General features: G+C 34.2%; 1 protein-coding gene across 1 annotated transcript in view; it reads right to left on the reverse strand.

Annotated features, from left to right (window-relative positions):
- Positions 1 to 268: 268 nt before the first annotated feature.
- Positions 269 to 20,845, reverse strand: part of RAB21 (RAB21, member RAS oncogene family) — a 40,610-nt gene continuing 20,033 nt past the window's right edge. Inside the window, exons 5-7 of the mRNA XM_081130557.1 lie at positions 14,678 to 14,732; positions 13,836 to 13,924; positions 269 to 11,881 (exon numbers count right to left, since the gene is read on the reverse strand). Coding sequence (XP_080986683.1) covers positions 11,739 to 11,881; positions 13,836 to 13,924; positions 14,678 to 14,732 — 287 coding nt within the window. The 3' untranslated portion in view covers positions 269 to 11,738. The remainder of the gene's footprint in view (positions 11,882 to 13,835; positions 13,925 to 14,677; positions 14,733 to 20,845) is intronic.

Consider the following 20,845-nt stretch of genomic DNA (forward strand, 5'->3'; position numbering starts at 1 on the left):
AATATCTAGAACATCACACAATGTTTTATAAAATTTTAAAAAATCTTTCTTGGCTGGGCTGGTTTGGCTCAGTTGGTTGGAGCATCGTCCCATGCACCTAAAGGTCGAGGGTTCAGTTCCTGGTCAGGGCACAAACCTAGGTTGGGGTTCAGTCCCCAGTTGAAGCATGTAAGGGAGGCAATCAATGGATGTTTCTCTCACACATTGATGTTTCTCTCCCTCTCTCTCCCTTCCTGCCTCTCTAAAATCAATTTTAAAGTCTTTCTTGATCAAATAGGTTTAAAAAGCTAGTGTCTCAGTATAGTTTTATTTTGTACTTCTCTTAATAGTGAAGTTGAACTTTTTTTTAGTTCACATCGTTAGTATCCTTTTCTGTAAAAACTCTATAGTTTTGGATCTTTTTTCTTTTGGATTGAGACTATTGAACTTTTTCTTATTGAATTATAGGAGTTCTTTATGTATTAAGCAATGCATGATATAATTTGCAAATATTTTTTCCAAATTTTTCATTTTTCTTTACTTTGTCTATGGTGGTTTTTGCCATGAAGAACTTATCTAATATAGTGATATAACTTATCATTATAATTTTATAGTGAACATTTTTTTGTTTCTGAATTTTTTATTAGATTTAGAAGAGCCTTTACCATACTAAAATCTTTTAAGATTCTCCCATGATTTCTTCAAGTACTTTAAAAATTTCAGTTTTCACACTTAAAACTGGATTTTATTTTGGTATAAGGTATGAATCCAACTTTATTTTTTCCTGCAAAAAGCTACCTAGATGTCCTAACACCTTTCTATGAGTAAACCATTATTTTCCCCACCAGATAAGATGAAATGTCATCTTTATCTTATACTAAATTCCCAGAGCTGGGTCTATTTTTGACTTTTTAATTCTAATGATCTGTCCAGCCATATGCCAGGACAAAACTGTTTTAATTATTGTAGTTCTCTCTTTTAATATTTCATAAGATTAGTCTACCATCTTTGCTTTTTCAGAGCTTTCCTGGCTAGTCTTGCTTCTCAAAGAACTTTGGAATCAGCTTTCTAGTTTGAAAAATCCTGATATTTTTATTTACAGTACATTTACAGATTAATTTACAAAGAACTGGCATGTGTGTGATGTTAAGTGTTCCTGTCCAAGAATACATGCCTTTCCATATGTTTTAGCTTTCTTTTCATAAGAAATATAGTTTTCTTTTTGGGGTTTTTATATTGTTTATTCTTAGATATTTTCTCTCCTTTGTTCTTAATTTAGAAGGGACCTCTTCTACCATTATATCTTCTAACTGCTGTTGTTTAAATCAATGAAAGCTTTTCATTTCCATGGCTAATTTTATACCCAGCAATTTTATTAGTTTTAGGATACTTTCAGTTGACTCTCTCAAGCTTTGCATTATCTTCTACAAATGCTAATTTTATCTCCTTCTCCATTTCTAATGTCTCTAAATACTCTAATTCTCCCTCTAGATTTTTAAGGTCCTTGATGACATGAATTATAGAGTACATTTTGTATACCTTTCAAAGCATCAGTAAAAATGCTCTGCATTGAATGGTTCATGATTAACCCCTATTATGAAAGTAGAAACACAAAGTGCCTGCTAAATTCTGAATCCGCCCAATTCATTTATTCACCACTTTGTCAGGTCCCACTAATTTGCTTCTAAAGAGATTTATCAATTCTGTCCATTCATAGCAGCTAATTCTTCTCTCACAATGAAATCTTTTAGTGTCACATATATATTTTGCAACAAAGCAGGCATTTTATGTTTTTCCCTTAGATTTACATATGAGATTGCAGGATAAATTAAAAACTTTTAGTCTCAGGTTTGCTTAAATGTTCTTGGTGATATTCATACATTGTCCATAGCAGTTTTCCTAAAGCTATGTATGACTTTATTTTTAAAATACACACATTAGGTATAATGTGAAGAGAAATCCAAACCAAATATGTTTACATGTGTGAAACATTAAATTCTATAAACTATACAAGAAAATCACTCTTCCTGCTTCAGAATCTTATGTTAAAATATTTCCAAACCACACCAGTTAACTACATAGGAAGAAGAAATCAATCACGTGTCCATCTTAAAAATGCTACATCAAATCAGAAGTGTCACTGATAAAGCGTATGTTTCTTATCCAGGCCCTTTACAAGCGTGGTAAAAATTCTAACTTCTAAGTTAAACTTTCATAAAGTGAAGTAAAGTTAGTAACAATTGTGTGCTAGAGTGAAATATAAAAATTCAGGAAGGTACAAACAAAATGCAGCCTTTCAAACTGCCCAGCCAAATGGATAAATATTTGTAGATTTTCCTCACAGGACCATGAGGCCCTGTCACCCAGACTAACTGTGACACTGCTCTCGAACCTCACGATGAGGATTTCACCGCTTCGGTAACTAATTCTTCCTTGTGCCTTATATTGCACTTTATACCCCTTGGATCGTACAGTGACGGTGTAAGTACCACACTCCCAACTCTCAAAAAATGAGACATAAATTTTCAAATGTGCTAGTATTTTAGGATTATCACCAAAGAAAAACAAAGGCAGATAACTGAGCTTTAGAGGTCTAACCAATGAGTTCATAACAACAGGATCTGAATCCTAACCAAAATACTCAAATGAAAACAGTGCAATTACTTTTTATTATTAATTAGGATAAACAGACCCATCTACAAGGCTAATCAGTGTTAAGTGACAACCGGAGATTATGAGTCAAGGTTATGTTTTTGCCTCTTTTCCTGTCCATTCACTGTTTCTCATTTGAGGTGCCCCATCAGGCACTTGCAGAGGTTCCTTTCAGCATTTGTTGGCATGTATGTTAAAATGGCATAAACATTCGAGTTAATATGTAAGTGTAATGATTTGCTTTGAATATCCCATTAAATATATTGCAAAGCAACCAGAAAGCAAAAACAAAACAGCAAAATTACCTTGAAAAACTGAAGCAGCTAAAAACGTATACATTTTTCTAAAAAATTTTTTCAAAGATTAAGAATTTTGGGACACTAACTTCTACTGTTTCCAACACTAGGGCAAAAATGGTGAACATTTCTAGCTCAAGTTCTCTAGTTCGTTTCCAAAAGGTAACAGGCAGAGCCCTAATCAGCTTCAACAAAACAGAGAGCAAAACGGTAAGGGAATTCAAGACATTAGCAATAACTGTGCATATGGAAAATCTGGAATTCAACATACAAATGCCAGGTAGCTGGGAGTGTCTCCGTAATTTACTGATGAAAGGCAAATGAGGGGGAAGGGGAGGGCTGACTCTGAAAAAGGTATGTTGCCCTTGGTAAGTAAAGGTCATAGAACCTAGCTCAACCTTCCCTAATGACATTAAAACTGACTTGAAAATAATGCCAGCATAAGACGTTATTAGGCTAAGGATATGCCCAAACTTCATTATAATTAAATACAAGCTTTTTTTCCTTTTTAAAAAAGCAGTGCTTGGCTTAGAGCTGCTGTTTGTTTTTTTTTTCTTTAGTACCACTACAAATACTGTGATCCTTTGACAATGTATTTTCTAAAGGCTACTTTTGGATTCTTGGCTCTTAATATTCTGAATCACAAATCAGTTTTTGTTTCTTTAATTATACCCACCCATATTCCCAGGACTATCAATAAAAAAGGACAAATAGAAGTCACGTATCAGACTGAATAAAGCTCTCAACCAATACCACACCCTTAAGCTTTAGCTCTTAGTTCTGCATTTAAGGAACACCTCCCTCCCGTTTTTATGAATCACATCCCTGTCAAAAAGTCCAGATCATTTGCTTTCATGAGAATTGCTTTTATGGTACATGGTGATAACATTGCAAATAATTCATCATGTTAATAATTTTTTAGAATTTTGATCAGGCCCGGCCGGGCGTGGCTCAGCGGTTGAGCATCGATCGACCTAGGGTCCAGGCGATCGGGGTTCGATTTTCCGTCAGGGCACATGCCCGGGTTGCGGGCTGCAGCCGATCAATGACTCTCTCATCATTGATATCTCTCTCTCTCCCCCTCTTCCTTTCCTCTCTCTGAAATCAATAAAGATATGTTAAAAAAAAAAAATCCATTTAAGACTTTGCCCAAAAAAACAAATAAAAGGAAAACATTAAAAAAAAAAGAATTTTGATCAGGAGAGGCAGCAGCGCTCCGACTACAGCTCTGGCAAAGCAGTGAAGCAAATGCTGGGAAATCAGGACAATCAAAGGTCAGTCTCAAGGCAGCATATCAAAGACAAGTACTCAGTAAACTAAATGCCATATCTGACCGTTTTCATTAAAGTTCAAAATTATGTACTTCATAAATGATTTTCTTGTGCCACTACTGTTGACCTTAAAACCTTTGAAAGGGAGGAACTACTTATGCCACTTCTTCAGTGAAAGAACATTCTGAGGTTTAAAAACATCAATACGGGGTTCATGGGGGGTGGGGAAGCTTATATTGTAGATAGCTTTTGGACAAAAGTAGTAATTATATCACCCTGGAAACAGCCAAAAATTTTCAGTGTCTTGCTGTCTAGCTTTTCCCTTACAGGCTTTTACGTTTTGAAGAACTGTCACTAGATTATTGAAATTATTCACCGTTTACAAATTAGTGCAGATGAATTTATGCAGATAAACAGAAGTTACTTCTTGAAAACTGGCTCATGGAATAGCTTAGAAGCCGATGATTTCACTCATTTTCTCCCCAAAAGGGTCAAGTAGGGATCTAGATGTTACCTTTGATATATACTATAATTAAAAATATAAGCTTAAAACTTACTGGAAAGATTAGCAGAAAATTCGGATATTCGTTAAGCTGTCTTTCTGACCTGCCTTCAATTTTAGGTAGGAAAAGACCCATTCTCCCAAATTGGAAAGTGTACTTAGAAATTCACAAATTACACTGTTATACTCTCCAAACAGGCCTACTATGACTCATTAATGGTTTCCTGGGTTACTGTCTGGTGACAAGGCAAAGAAAACATCTGTCAAAGGCAAAATAAACAATACAATTGCTTTTTAAAATGCACTTTTTCTAGGTTAAAATAAAAAAAGAGCAGCTGTCTAAATAAGCACGAGGCATCTGTTTCTTCACTTACCACAAATTTGGAAAAGCAATTTGGGCTTGCGATCACTTAAATTGCCTTTTCCCCTTGAAGCTAGAAAACAAGTTATTCTATTTTAATCTGGCTTGAAAATTATTTGCAAGACTCAAAATTATTCTATCCAGCTTTACCTCAACTTCCACTATCAATTTCAACCACTGTCATTCTAATTATGCCCCCAAATTTCACTGGTACATATCTGATCAATACAGAATGTGACCATGCCTGATTAGTTGACCTCATATCCACAGATAAACTACTTACATCGTGGAGTATGGGCAATGGTTCCCTAATTTTAAGCTTTAACTATAAAGGGCACACAGCAGGCATTCAATAAATGAATGAAATTGGTAGAAGAGTCACAATAAGCAGAATGTTTTAAATTTTTTGAAAGACCCTCTGGAAATTATTAACAAAGTCATGGCAAGTTGTGCTGCAATTGCTCTCTGAATTGTTTTCATTAAAAGTCAGATATGAACAAATTTGTTGTGCTGGGGTACACGTTTAACTGTCATGGCGCTAACATGCTAAGCTACTGACTGCCAGAGAAGTACCTAAAGTAATTGCTGGGTGCACTGCAATGCTCCCTAAGTAGGACAAGATGCCGAGAGAGTAAGCCCAACCCAAAATTACCTGGGTATTAAGGAGCTTGGACTTGCACACCCCTCTTTCTCAGCCCTATTGCCACAGGGGATAGAAACCGATAACCTGACTTTCCCAGAATGCTATAGTTACTTTTTTAAGCTTAATTTATCATAAACATAAAACATCTTAAGAGTCAATTTCTAGTTTAAGAACTGTCACCACTGATTTAACTTTCTTTAAGGTGGGATTCTGGATTGTTCTCAATAAATTGGTCAGTTGATTGAGGATGGAATTTGACATAGGGTAAAAAAGTTGCTTTCAGAGAACTGAAATGTAAAGAGGTCAAATATAAATAAAAATGTTTATATATAATAGAGGTACAAACACACCCTAAATTGTTAGCAATGATTACCTCTAGAGGTATGCAGGATGGTGGGGAAAGCGAGATCTGAAAAGGAACTTCCATTTTTTACTCTATAGTAAAGGCACAAACGGAAGTTTAAACTTGGAAGCATGCAGTATTGTGTGACATCACTACTCAAAGTTGTATATAGATTTGTTTTAGTTTATGCTGTACTTTCCCCCTACCAACTATACCTTCCCTCTTTTTCCTTCTTCCCTCAAAAACCTAATCTGCTAAAATTAACTCCTTGAATTTTATATATTAATCAGTCAACAGTAGTCCAAAACAATGTACTTCAAATTAATTGTAAGCAGATGCCTTTCTAGATTCCTGATCCACACACGTAACACAGACTCTAATTCTAAGCAAGCACTGGTTTGCATTAGAATTTTATTATTCTAATGAAATCCACCAAACTGACCAGATATCTTTTCGGAGGTTTCATGGTCAGAGGTTATTAAAAAAGGCAAAACATGCCCAAAGAGATATGGGAGAAAATAAAATGAAAGTCTGTTATACTGACATAAAAGCTCCTAGGCATGTTGGTAAGAGAAAAAGCAAGTTGCAAAATGTATGCATAGTAAGAACAATTTATGTAAAAATTTAAATCCCACAAAACTATGTATTTCTATAGGTATATATGTATATAAATGCATAGCAAAAAGGTAATTGAAAAGTGTATATTAGAGAGCAAGAGTGACCATGGGGGGGGTTCCCAAGGGGCACATTCACAATATCTATATTCTTTTTCCTAGAATATACTTAAATACAAAATGAAGAACTTTCCTAGAACTTTACGTTTCTAGAAGTACTACATACAATGGTTTCCTTAAAGTAGCTTGTTACTGAAGATACAGTTTAGCAAGTTCCACTGTTGTCTATTTTTCAACATTATCATACTTTATCCCTGCTATCCCCAAGCTTTCTCTTATTGCTGTGCACAAGCTCAAATGTTAGGAAATCATATTAGCTTTTTCTTGAGCATTTGATAATGAAGAAGTGATACAGCTGCCAGGAAGTATCAAAATCAAGGTAAGAACTGATACAGTGGAAATAAAGGTCATTTAAGTAGGCAAGCCCATCTTTTGGTCTTAATGTGATGCATTTGGAAGTATGTGCAGGCTTCTGAAGAAGGCAAGATGCTTTCTTGCCGGGTGTACCATGTAACATTAACTTGCGATGCTCATTTGTCTGCTGCAGAGAAAATGTTGCAGTAGAAAGGTTAATATTCAAAAGCACACTCAGTTTCTCAGAAAAGAAAGAATACAGGGTGTTCCCCAAAAGATGTATAAACACTTTAACAGCTGATAACTCAATTTTCATTCCTTTTTACGTTTAACTGATTTGAAATAATAGGTGACACCAGACTATGCTTTGAACAAAGAAAATTTATCCTGAAGTGCCACTAGACTTATTTTTATGGGGATACATAAAAGATAAAGTTTACCGTACAAAACCAATGACAGTTGACGAATTGAGGGCGCACAAATACCGAACAAAATTATTCTTGATGTTTGTGATTCCATTGCTTCACATTATCAGCAGGGCCTGGACCAGAACGGTCATCAATTTGAAAAAAGGCATTGACAAAAAAATTATTCATTTCTGTAGATTCTTTTAAATTTTGAAAATGAACTGTATGTTAATAAACACTGACTTTATAAGCATTCAAAGTGCATATAAATGTTTTTGGGACACCCTGTATATAAATTCCAGCTAGTACAAGTAGTGCTAAAGGTCTACCAAGATATTAAGGTGATACTTGTTTAGAAGTGAAGCATTTTTGTTTGATATTGGAAACTCTTAGGAGTATTTATAATTTTTTTTCATGTGAAGCATTTTTGTTTGATATTGGAAACTCTTAGGAGTATTTATAATTTTTTTTCATGACATATGGTTAATACTAGAATATTTACATTTAAGAACATTTGCCCAATTGTGATTAATTTGTGATCTTGAAAAGGGAAAACCCATCAAAGTCAGACATATGTAGCATGAATTTTGGCCCACATCACCAAATACATTACTGTTTTAGTTGATTAAAAATTACAGAACATACTAGAATTCATGCCTATTATAAAATTAAGTAAATGTATATGTTCAATGAATACCAGCTTTTAATTATTAAAATCTAAGTAATGCATTTTGTAATTCAGAAAATACTACTTAAGGATCTATTCAATCTCTGTATCTTTAGACATTATTGTAAGGCTATTGCTGGTCACTACTATCTACACTCTCTTGTGGAAGATCCCAACATCTTACACAGCCTCCAAGTAAGTATTTCCTCTGTTACACTGTATCTATAAAGAACCTATGGAAATTATAATGACAAACAAAGGTTAAATTAAAAAAGTTAAAGGGACAGATCAAACCACTTCTAGAGATAAATGGTAAATACAAGGGAAAATTGCACTATATGGAGATAATATAAATGATCTGGACTCTTGGTAGCATTTATAATATAGAAAGTTGCAAATTATGTATTAAAGAAATAGTATCACGATTCATTTTTTTAATGTTCTAAATATTTGGCACAATGCACAGCTTGCCTTATTTAGGAACTATGTGATAAAAGTAATGTATTTTTCAAAATGCTTTTACAAACTGTCAGACTGTAGAGTTTTATATCTACCTGACTTCCATTCTACTCCTCGCTACCCCCATTCCCTAGTTCACAAATTTTGTATTTTCTTACTGAAAATCTAAAAATGAGTATCATTCCTCTTTCTTACTTTAAGGCCAAATTAAAAGTAATCACTAATAATATATGGCTAACATTAAGAAATGGTTTAATTTAGCTGTAACAGCCATAGATTTAGGGTATTTTCAGGAGACATCCCTAGAACAGAACAAATTCACTCATATTTATCCAATAATATGCTTTTTTCTTTTTAGATTACTATTTATCCAAAAATTGTTGCAATCTACATTTAAAAAATCTTCCTCTATAATCACAAAGCAAAACAAGGAACAGAATAGCCATCATTATAGAAATAATTGTTTACTTTTAACACAATATGCAGATATTTTTAATGACTATCTTAAGCCAATTTTTAATTATATATACTAAGTGTATACACTTACTATTTGAAAAATATATCGGTTCTATCTACCTACCACTTTTAATACACAACATGGTAACCTGGGTCTTCTTCCTAATAGCACAATTATAAGGATAGGAACACAAAAGATGTATTAAGATGTGAAGAAAGTATCAGAAAAACTTCCTTAGCCTTGGTCTATCACCTCTTTATCTTTCCTTTGTATACATACTACAACTAATTGGTCTTCTTTCATTACCCTTTCACCTTGTTTCCTACCTAAAGACCTTTGGAGCTTCAGAGCAAGGACAGGTATATGTACTATATTGTTGCTATTGAATTAACTTAAATTATAGATTAAAAAAATAAATAAAATGCTTGAGGTTAAGAAAGCTACACAGAAACCAAGGGAGAATAGAGGAAAAACAAAAAACAAAACAAAACAGGGAGAACAGTTGTAGCCCACCAATAACGATCTGGCAACTCCGGAGCAGAGGTTACTAGCTGGACTTTTATAGGGTCAAAATTCAGAGTACAGCTCTCCATTATCAGGCTTTATCACTTTATTTTTTTGGAATAAAGCTCAATTTCATCTCTAGTTTAAAAAACCTATTTCACTCCAATGGAAAAGAGCTTATTTCACATCTACATCTACAACAATAGAAACGGCAAGGCTTTATTACCTCTGAAAGAAGGCCAAAACAATTTTCCTCTATGGTACGCATGATTCCCCCTGCCTTCCCAACGCCCTGCATAAACACCAACTTCACAGGAAAACAAGAAACTACACAGAGTACAGTCACCAAAGACAATTTTAGCTTATCTCCTGGACTTTTCCCGCTCTACCCTCCCAAACACACACAACAGAGGTCAATGAGTGGAGTATGGCAAAGACAATAATTAAAAAAGGTAAAGTGAGGGCTCACAGAACTCTTAATATGAAGTTAAAATTTTAACATCATAAAATCAAGGGGTCAATTCATTCAACTTTTAACCCATTTGGGAGAGCTCAAGCTTGTAACTTAAAAATGGTAGTATATCTTTATATCCTCTTAATTGCTCATGCTAACAACTTTATTGCATATTACTACTTCTTTTATAAGAAGTAAATCCAGGGACCATTCCATTTTATCTTAGACATAACATTTACTAGTTTTCCAAGCATGACAGAAATGGAAAAATATATGTATTAGAACAAGAACAATTTGTTAATTTCTACAATTTGTGTTCCTTCTGTGAGCAGTGACTGATTCTACTAAAATTAACAAATTTAAGTCCAGTCCTATACTTAATGAAAAAAAATCTAATGAAAGACTAATTTACAAAGTATAAAGAATATAATTTTATAATAAATCTTTCCAGTGTTCGCTGTAACTGCATTACATGAAATGTTTCCCTTCACAGAAACTCAGAACAGCTCTTAACAAAATTAAACAAAACTTTTTGTGTTCATCTCTGGCAAGCATTAAACAAATATAACTTGCTCACAAAGGATCTAAAAAGTGCTGCCTCAGGAACATAAACTACCACTAACATGCTGCATGAATAGTAGCACTTGGTGAGTAGCTACTATCGGGGTGGGACCTCTTCCTCTCTTCTCACACCAGTGAAACTATCTCATATGAAGCGTAAGAGAAAACTAAAACTGTTGAAGAAGTGAAACTCAGCATGCTCCACTCAAATATTTTCTAAGATAACCATTCCAAAGCAAAATTGGCAGAAGTCCTCTCTTTTATAAAAACACACACACACACACACACACACACACACACACACACACACACACACACACAACCACAATCCAAACCAAAAGGCAAATGCTGCTGTTCAATCATCAGATGGACTTACAGAGGCCAAAACGTGTGACAACAGCAATAATTCAAGTAAAGAATATGTGAAATTTAAACACGTCACTTTCAAGTTAAGACAAAAGTGAAGGGAGCTATGATCTTTATATATCAGAGTCAGAAAGCTTAGGCATTATCATCAAATGTTAATCATTTTACAGTCATCAATGAGACTATTGTATATATTTTTGCACCTTGCGCTTGTAAAAGCAGATAAAATATTTAATATGTAATTTACAATGTATTTTACCAGCTCAGCATACAGGATGTATATAGATTATATCAAAGTAGTAGACAGTTAGGGGCCTGTGCAAACCCTGCAAAAATAGTACTTCGGGTATACGCTAATTAAAAAAACAAAAACAAAAACAGTTTGCTGTTTAGAAGTGATACAATTCAAACTACCACAAAATACAAAGGGCTGCAAATGTATACCATTCCAACAACATATATAAGTTATTAAATAAAGATTTGATTTAAAAGAATATAAATGAAGCCTTTAAGTAGGTCTTTTCCACATGCATATTATTCCTTATTAAAGAAAAAAATATGTAAAAAGGCCATTGGTAATTGCTCTGTTAACATTTGTAGAAAATGCCAATTCTCTGGTCACAAACTCCACTAAGTTTAGCACTTAAGGTCTCTGCAGTGTTATAAACGTAATTTAAAATACTGTTAATTCTATAATTCCATTGGTAAAATAATGTGACTTGGAATATGGCAGTCTTCATGTTGAGGGCAATGATCCACAGTTTGTTTAATTTCTTAGATGTGAACAGTTATCCAGAAGAACAGCATCCTCCACCACCGCTCTGGACTTGAGGTTCATCATCAATAATCTGTACACCTCGCCTGGCAGCTCCTGGTTGACTGGAGCCATTGCCTTTTGCTCTCTCATCCACTTGTGCTGTTTCTATCATCCCTAAGAGAGGAAGAAAGCAACAATTATTTCAGACTACAATCTTTGAATTTTCCTTTCTATAATTTCAGTATACTACCATGACAGCCATTACTGACTTTAAACAAAGAAACTAAATATAATAAACATTTTGTCAGCTGTAGCCTTTCTTGCAAGTTTAAAAAATTAATAGCAAGTTTATTTGTCCAGATGTATAATGGCCACAGATACAGAGGAAAAAAAGTTTTGGCCTGAACAAATGACTGTATACAAGTATAATCCTTAAGATTTTCCAAATATACTTAGAAATATGTCAAAGAAGTCCAAATTGTTCCAAGTACAAGTGATATTTAGGATACAAGATTTGTTCAACTCGTAATGCATATTTAAAAGAATAAAAGTTTAACATGAAGAACAACAAAGCTGGAGTACTCACACTATCTAATTTAAAGATACAGTAGAAAGCTATCCTAATGAAGACAGATATTGGTGAAAGGAGAAATACAGAGATCAATGGAACGGAGTCCAGATATAGACCTCATATACATGGTCACTTGATTTTTGACATATGTGCCAAAACTATTCAATGAAGGATAACCTTTTCAAGAAACAGTACTGGAACTGGACATTTGTATGTAAAAAATAAACCTCAATTTATACTTCTCACCATATGTAAAAATTAACAGAAAATGAATTATAGACCTAAATGTAAAACATAAAACATGGAATTTCTAGAAGAAAACATAGGAAATCTCTATAGGAGAAAATCTTTGTGACTTGGAGTTAGGCAAAGATTTTTCATATAAGAAACAAAAAACAGAAATCATAAGAGAAACTAATAAATCAGACCTCATTAAAATGTAGAACTTCTGCTGTTTGAGAGACACAGTTAAGAAAAATATAAACATAAGATACAGAGTAAGAGTAAATAATTGCAAAATACATATCTGAAAAGATGAGGAAAGAAAAGAAGGATTCCTCAAAACAGAACAAGGGTTCTTAAATTTGGGTTGAGAGACTGCTCTTTAACAATGAATGGTTTCCAAATTAAGGTTGTGGGAACAATCCACTGAGATAAAATTAGAAAACATTACAAATTCTAAGTTCTACTTAGTTTTCCTCAACCTTTAAACTTTTTTATTTTTTATGTTTTATAATGTACAAAATATATTAGTACTTGTGTATGTTCTGTATTTTTAAATAAACATATGTGGAATATTCAATTTTTTTAATAACGACATGCGATTTAAACAATTATAAGCCAGATCTAGAGCCTTAGCACTCAAAGCACAGTCTGAGGGAGGACCAGCATCACCACCACTTGGGTTAGAAATAAGAAGCTCAGGTCCACACCAGACCCATTTTAACAAGATCCCCAAGTGATTGGGATGTACAGCAGTGCTTCTCAAATTTTAGTGTGTATCAGGATCATACGGAGGGGATTGTTAAAACACAGATTCTGTGCACCACCTTCTGAGACTTTGATTCAGTAGGTTTGGGGTAGGACCCAAGAATTTGCAGTATTTCTAACATAGTCTCAAGTGATACTGATGCTGCTGATCAGGGGACCTCACTTAGAAAATTATTACTCTTGAAGAATTATGAACGACTTAGTTTCCATAGAACTGAAATTTACTCCAAAGTTTGTGTACATGTACACAAACCAGTTTTTCTCTAAAGAGAAAAACCAGTTTCATCAAATTCTCAAAAGAATCTGATACCCATAAATTCAAGGAACATAACTTGACAAAATAATTTCAACCCATTATCCTATAATTTGGGTTTTCCAAAATATGTTATGTATTTTATTGGTGATATGAGAAATGATTTTCAGGTTGTATATAAACATTTTCCTTTCTCTCTTTAAAAAACTTTAATATGGAAAATTTCAAACATATATATAAAATATCACTTTAGAAGCATTACGAATAGTTTTAAAAGAACCATTTCTAAATATACTAAATCTGAATATACTTACTTTTACAAAGATCAAGAAAGAGTTCCTCAATTCCTTTGTTCTGTTTGGCTGATGTATGATAATGTTTTGCTCCCACAGATTCTGCATACCTTAAAAAAATAATATCAGTGATCAATGTAAAAAATATTTTTCATGTTTTTGTCATGACTGCTATGAGAATTTTTCATAGTACCAAATTTAATGACTTGTAACTAATTAGCCCGGATTTTAAAAAATTAAGATTACAGCCCTGGCCAGTGTGGCTCAATAGGCTGGGCATTGTCTGGTGCACTGAGAGGCTGTCAGTTTGATGGCTGGTTCAATCCCCAGTGGGGGACATGCAGGAGGCAGCGAACTGATGTTCCACTCTCACATTGATGTTTCTCTTTCTCCCTCTCCCTTCCTCTCTCTCTAAAGGTGAATTAAAAAATAATAATAAATAAATAATAAAATAAAAAAGATTATATATAGCTATTTCACATCTCTGTACACTGAACCAAATTTTAAGTGAGCACAAGTTAACAAGACTTAAAATTTTTATAAGTTAACTTGGAACCCAAATATTTTAAAAGTTTTTGTGACATACTATTTGATCATGATAGTTTTCTTTTGCATTACTTTATATTTTTTACTGAAATCAAAAAGAGAAGTGAGAGTAGATTATCTTTATATATTGCCACAAGTCTAGAAATTACCAGTGTTAACATGCTTCACTGAATCCAACAGGTCAATTTATATTAAGATATTTGAGTAATATCTAAATTGTAAAGCACACTGTGCTAAGAGGAAGACTTCTACTGGGGATTGTTGGGGGCAGGGAGGGGCGTGGCAGTCATCAGGAGGGTGGAAGGGATAACACTTACGATTCTGCCTCTTGAATGGAAACATGTCTCTCCTTTTCCAAGTCTATTTTATTACCTAATTTGAAAAAGTAAATGCCAATCTTTAATATTAATTCATTTTTATAACAAAATTAAGCCAATTCTAAATATACAATTGCAACTTTAATCACCTGGAAAAATAATACAAATCCCCAGTAGACCTCTAAAATGTCCTATGTAAATGTAACTCCTATGATATGTAGGTTCATCATGTCTCTCAAGGTGAATGCCTCAACCTCCCTCAAATGGATCAGTGCAAAGCATTCCTGAAGCTGCAGTCTGTCAGAGAAAATAACTTTTCCAAAGACATGGGCATTATTCCTTGATTTAAGGTATCAAGAGACAAAGATTCACTAGGGAACCTAAGGATAAAACCTATGTTTCTTAGCCAAGTGTAAATGGTCCCCAATCAACTTCAGGGCCAGGCAATAATTAAACAAGGCTACCGTATTGTCCACAAAAATATATTAGGTTAGCCCTTTGGATCCTAAGAGTATTTTGGTTTCCTGGATGATATAAATTGGTTAAAGAAAGCATTAATTGTATGGCTTTTTAAGCACTTCACCACCACAGAGGAGGAAACTATACTCTTTGTTTTAAAAACATGAGAGAACTTAATATATGTACATAATGACCTAGAGAGTATTATGCTAACTGAAATAAGTCAGACAAAGATAAATACCATCTGATTTCATTTATATGTGGAATCTAAAACACAATATAATTGAACGAAACAGAAACAAACTCACAGATACAGAGAGAAAAAAACTGATGATTGCCAAGATAGGTGGGGAGTTGGGGGGGATGAATGAAAAAGTGAAAGGGATTAAGATGTACAAATTGCCAGTTATAAAAACAATCATGGGGATATAAAGTATAGCATAGGGAATATAGTCAATAATACTGTAATAACTATGTATGGTGTCAGACGGGTACTAGATTTATCAAGGTGATCACTTCTTAAGTTATATAAAAGTCTAATCACTATGTTATACACTTGGAAGTAATATATCTCATGTCAACGGTAACTGAAAAATTAAAAAAACCCCATATATATATATGTATATATATATATGCATATCATACAAATTTAAAATTACTGAAAATTAAGTTTAACCCTCCTTAAACAAGGGAACCAAACCGAGATAATGCTAAAAAGCCACCAGAACAAAAGTGAAGAAACTGCAACATACAGATTCCTTATTAAATACAGGATAGAAGTTAAGGTGAGTTGGCTGGACACACCAAGTGCTAAAGGTAATGGAAATATCAGACAGGAATGGGGAAAAATAGCCCAAAGAAGGACACTTCAAACAGTATTTTAATTTCTTCTATTATGACTTCGGGGAGGGAAGAGAAAACCTTGTAAATAAAGTCATTTTTCTTAGGACCTTAGAGAATCTAGAAGACAATTTCAGATAGAACACTGAAGTAAGCACCTAATGAAAAACGCAATGCTTAGAACTGAGAAGTATAACCCAGAGGTTCTACATGTAAAAGACCTCAAATAACCTGAGCACCTAATTATAAGCGCTGCAATCAACTACTTGACTCAATAGCCTAAGGATGAAAGGGAGGGAAGTAGTCTAAAGCTCAGTAGGTACCAACAAATTCAGTAATGAACTCATCCCTCTTTGAACAGTTATTTGTCTACCTCAGCAAGAAGACACATATTAATTCTGATTTCCTACATTAAACTTTGTCAATAAAATTTTTGATTTGCTAAATATTACAGGCAATATATTCGACAGTCACCGGAGGAAAAAGTTGTTTTATTTATGCTATGAAGAATGCAAAAAGCACCACCTAGTGGCCAGTGGCTCCAACAAACAAAGGCACAATATTCTGCCACTCTTTAAAAGGTAAAACAGGATTGTCTCCTAGAGGTAGCAAGACCTTTGTTGCAATTAACTAAAACCCTATGAGATTTTCCCTAGATCTTTTTACCTCTTTTTTTCAAATTCTATCTGAATTATCTATTTTTAAAAAGATGAAAACAGGGAGAGTACTGCCTCAAATGATTACTTGGGGAAATTAATTCAGTTTTATTATTTAATAACATTTTAAACTTAACAAACTTTAATAAATCCAGTTATTAAAATAGCTATTTTAATTAGTTATTATTTTAAACAAATCTTTTTAAGTCCTCTATGGAATAACTACTATTTCTTTGAACAATCAGTGTTCACAATGGATTAAGGACAGACTGAATCACAGAAAACTGCCAGTTAGTAAGAGATACGTTTCCAAAGCTTGAAACCTTTTTAGTTCCTACATTCTTTTAAAAGCAAGACAGCTAAAGGAGTAAGACTTTAAGGCTCCTATCTGTTTCAATACTATGGTGCAGCTAACAGGAAACTTTCTAATAGGCTTAAAACACCTGAAAACAAGGATAATCACTAAAGCAAGCACCTACTTACTTTAGTATAGTATGAGAAAGATTTAAAAAAAAAAATGGCTGAAGCTATTGGAGAGGGAAGGAAAAAGCCACCCTATTAAGAATAGTAAAAACTTTATATTCTTTAAAAATACATATCTGAATTAAGAACATGGAAGGGATATACCTATTGCTAAGAGCAGAGAGCCTAATAAAGAGCTAGAGCCATATTTTGCTTAGATTGGATGGTGTCTGTCCTAGTAGTAAGAAGCTTTCAAAAGTCTTTTAAATCTGAAGAAAACTTGTTAAGTCCAGGCTCACTTCATAACTGAGATTTTAGGCAAATTAACTTAACCTCTCTTAGTCTCACTTTGTACAAATGTAGCTAACAAACTTTGCAGGGCTTATGTGAAAATATGATATATGTACAAGGCTTATCATATAGTACATGTTCAATAAAAAGTAGTTATTAATAACCATATTCAGCACAGTGAATGATCAAATGGAAAAGTCAATCTTGTTATGAGAGAATTAAAGCCCATGATAGATACTTTCCACCAGCAACCTGCCGGCTCCATCTAACTAACTTAGTTAATCCAATGCGCTAGGAAATCTTCCCTTAACCTTCCACCCCCTAAATTTAGGTAGTTTTGTTCCTGTGATATCACAGCACTCTGCAGTACTCCTCACTTCATAGCATTTAACATAATATTAACAGCTTGTTTTTCTCTCTCCTTATACAATAAACTCTGAGAAGACAAAGACATTATCTATTTTGTTTACTTATTCACTATACAATTCCCAAGGCCTGGTACATGGTAAACAATATATAATGTTGATTAAGGATATGGGCTTGAAGTAGCAGACAGACCTGAGTTAAAATTCTAGGTCTAGCCCGGCCGGGCGTGGCTCAGCGGTTGAGCATCAACCTAGGATCCAGGTGATCGGGGTTCGATTCCCAGTCAGGGCACATGCCCGGGTTGTGGGCTCGATCCCCAGTCAGGGGCGTGCAGGAGGCAGCCAATCAATGACTCTCTCGTCATTGATGTTTCTATCTCTATCTCTCCCTCTTCCTCTCCTTCCCTCTCTCTGAAATCAATAAAGATATATTCAAAAATAAAAAAAAATTTCTAGGTCTAACTCCAACTAGCTATGTATTTTGGAAAGTATCAAGCTCTCTAAGCCCATTTCCTCACCTGTAAAGTGGAAATGGCAACAATACCTCCACTGCAGTATTGTCAGGAGACTTAAATGAAATAATGTGTAGTCTTAGAAAAGTACCCCTCAGTAACGGTAACTTATTAACAATAAATATTTGCCCAGCCGGGCGTGGCTCAGCAGTTGAGCATCGACCTAGGATCTAGGAGATCGGGGTTCGATTCCTAGTCAGGGCATATGCCCGGGGTTGTGGGCTGCAGGCGATCAATGACTCTCTCATCATTGATGTTTCTGTCTCTCTCTCTCCCTTTCCCTTCCTCTCTCTGAAATCAATAAAGATATATTTAAAAACAAACAAACAAACAAAAACAATAAATATTTGGCCCTGGCTGTTGTGGCTCGTTCCATGCACGGAAAGGTTGCCGGGTTCAATTCCCCGTCAGGACACATGCCTGGGTTTGGGGCTTGACCCCCACTGAGGGTGTGCAGGAGGCTTGATGGATGTTTTGCTCTCACACTGTTTCTCTCTCTCCCGCCCCCTTCCTCTCTCTCTCCAAAAAAAAAAAAAAAAAAGGTAAAAAAAAAAAATCTTAATTAAATAATAAATATAAAAATAATATCTGTTTAACAAACATACAAATGTTAAAGGCAGACTACAAGCAAAATACTATAAAATACAGCAACCGCAAAGAGTGCTAATCAATGGATTAAAACCTAGACGGAAAAAAAATCTCTGCCAGTGAAGTATGAGGTTCTCTATTATTGGTTAACACACGCATCAGAGGCTTAGATAAGGACCTAAAAGCTCACTATCTAATTTACATCTATTCAGAAACATAAGTTGAAATTCCTATACTTAGGCTTAAATAATTTAATTATATAAGAACAAGATGGGAAAAGCCTGACAAAAGAGCAATACTTATAAAAAGGAATTCAGATTTTTGTTATCTATAATCTACATGAAAGAAACATTGACCTAAAATGGCTAACAGGTGTATACAATCTTGGACAATGTTGGTAGAAGGACAGTGTGAAAGTTTTTTTTTTTTAAAAAAAAGAGAGCCATTTAAGTATACACTGGCTCAACAATGTTTGGATTCTAGTGTTCAAGTGTAGGAGACACACTGACACACTGAAATAAACCTAGGAAAAAATAATCAGGATGATAAAAATGTTTAGAAGTTAGGCCAAATGAAAAAAGTTGAAGACCAAGAATATAAGACTGCAGGCGAACTATCCACACAGGCTTCAAAGATTTGAAAGAATGTCTTACATACAGGAAAAGAACAAATTGTCAGCTGCCTTTTCCATGTGTTTTCCAAATCATATTTAATCTTCACCACATTCCTATGAGGTATTATTATTTTGAAGTTAATAATAAAACAGAACTACTATAAATAAAACTACCAGTAATAAAATACTGAACTGCTACAGAGAATACAATGAAAATGGATAGGTGAAAAAAATAATGCAAATGTTCATCAATAGCAAAAGGATAAACTGTGGAAAATTCATAGAATAATGTATTAGACAGCAAAGAGAATAAAATGAACTACTTCTATATACAAGAATGTAGAGAAATTTTGCAAATATAATGTAAAGCTAAAGAAACCAGACACAAGAGTTCATACTTATGATTACATTTATATAAAATTCAAAACAAAACTAGTCCATGAAGTAAAAAGTCAGGATAGTGTTTGGAGTAGAAGATGGTGAGGGGAAGGCAACTGGGTAATGTGGGGGATGAGAAAGCAGCACAGGTGGGGCTTCTAAGGTACTGGTGATATGGCTTTGTTAACTGTGACTTTTTCCTTTTGTGATAAATGGGCTCTCCAAATTCTTCCAACTCTGAATTTCAACTAAAATTCCATGTCACATTTGCCAAAAGGAAAAAGAGTTATAATAAGCTTTTTATATTTTATACTAATCATTAATAAACAATATATAACATTAAATGAGGAATATTTTACCCTATTTGGGGTAGTAAACTACCAGACACAATATTCCTAAATCTTCTTATAATATGCACATGAAGAACTTACAGTCTAAGTTAATCAAGTTAAGCTTAATATTCATAAACTTATTTACCCAGCTATTTTTTTATTTTTATTTTTTAAATATGTTTTTATTGATTTCAGAGAAAGGAAGGGAGAGGGAGAGAGAAACATCAATGATGAGTCATTGATCAGCTGCCTCCTGCACACCACCTGCTGGGGATCAAGGCGCAACCCAGGCATGTGCCCTGACCAGGAATCAAACTGTGATCTCCTAGATCATAGGTTGATGCTCAACTGCTGAGCCACGCCAGCTAGGCTACCCAGCTATTTTTTTTAAATGTTGCTTTGCCACCTTGGTCAAGTAATAAGTTCTTGAGGCTTCTTTGAGTATATATTAGTCATTTCTTTCTCTCTTCTGAGAGATAACCCAAATACTCAAATATTCAGTTGTTCAATTAACCATAGCCACTTCTACTCCCAGTCCCATATACAACACAGAGCTAGGCCAAACTCACTAATTACTAGCTGCAACTTTGGCCCCAAACTCCTATATAGCCTACTACCTCAGTGTTCTGTTCTAAAACATTCCTGCCATCTAGCCTAACATGTAGCATCTAT

Source organism: Miniopterus schreibersii (assembly GCF_964146895.1).
Source record: "Miniopterus schreibersii genome assembly, chromosome: 2".
Classification (NCBI taxonomy): Eukaryota; Metazoa; Chordata; class Mammalia; order Chiroptera; family Miniopteridae; genus Miniopterus; species Miniopterus schreibersii.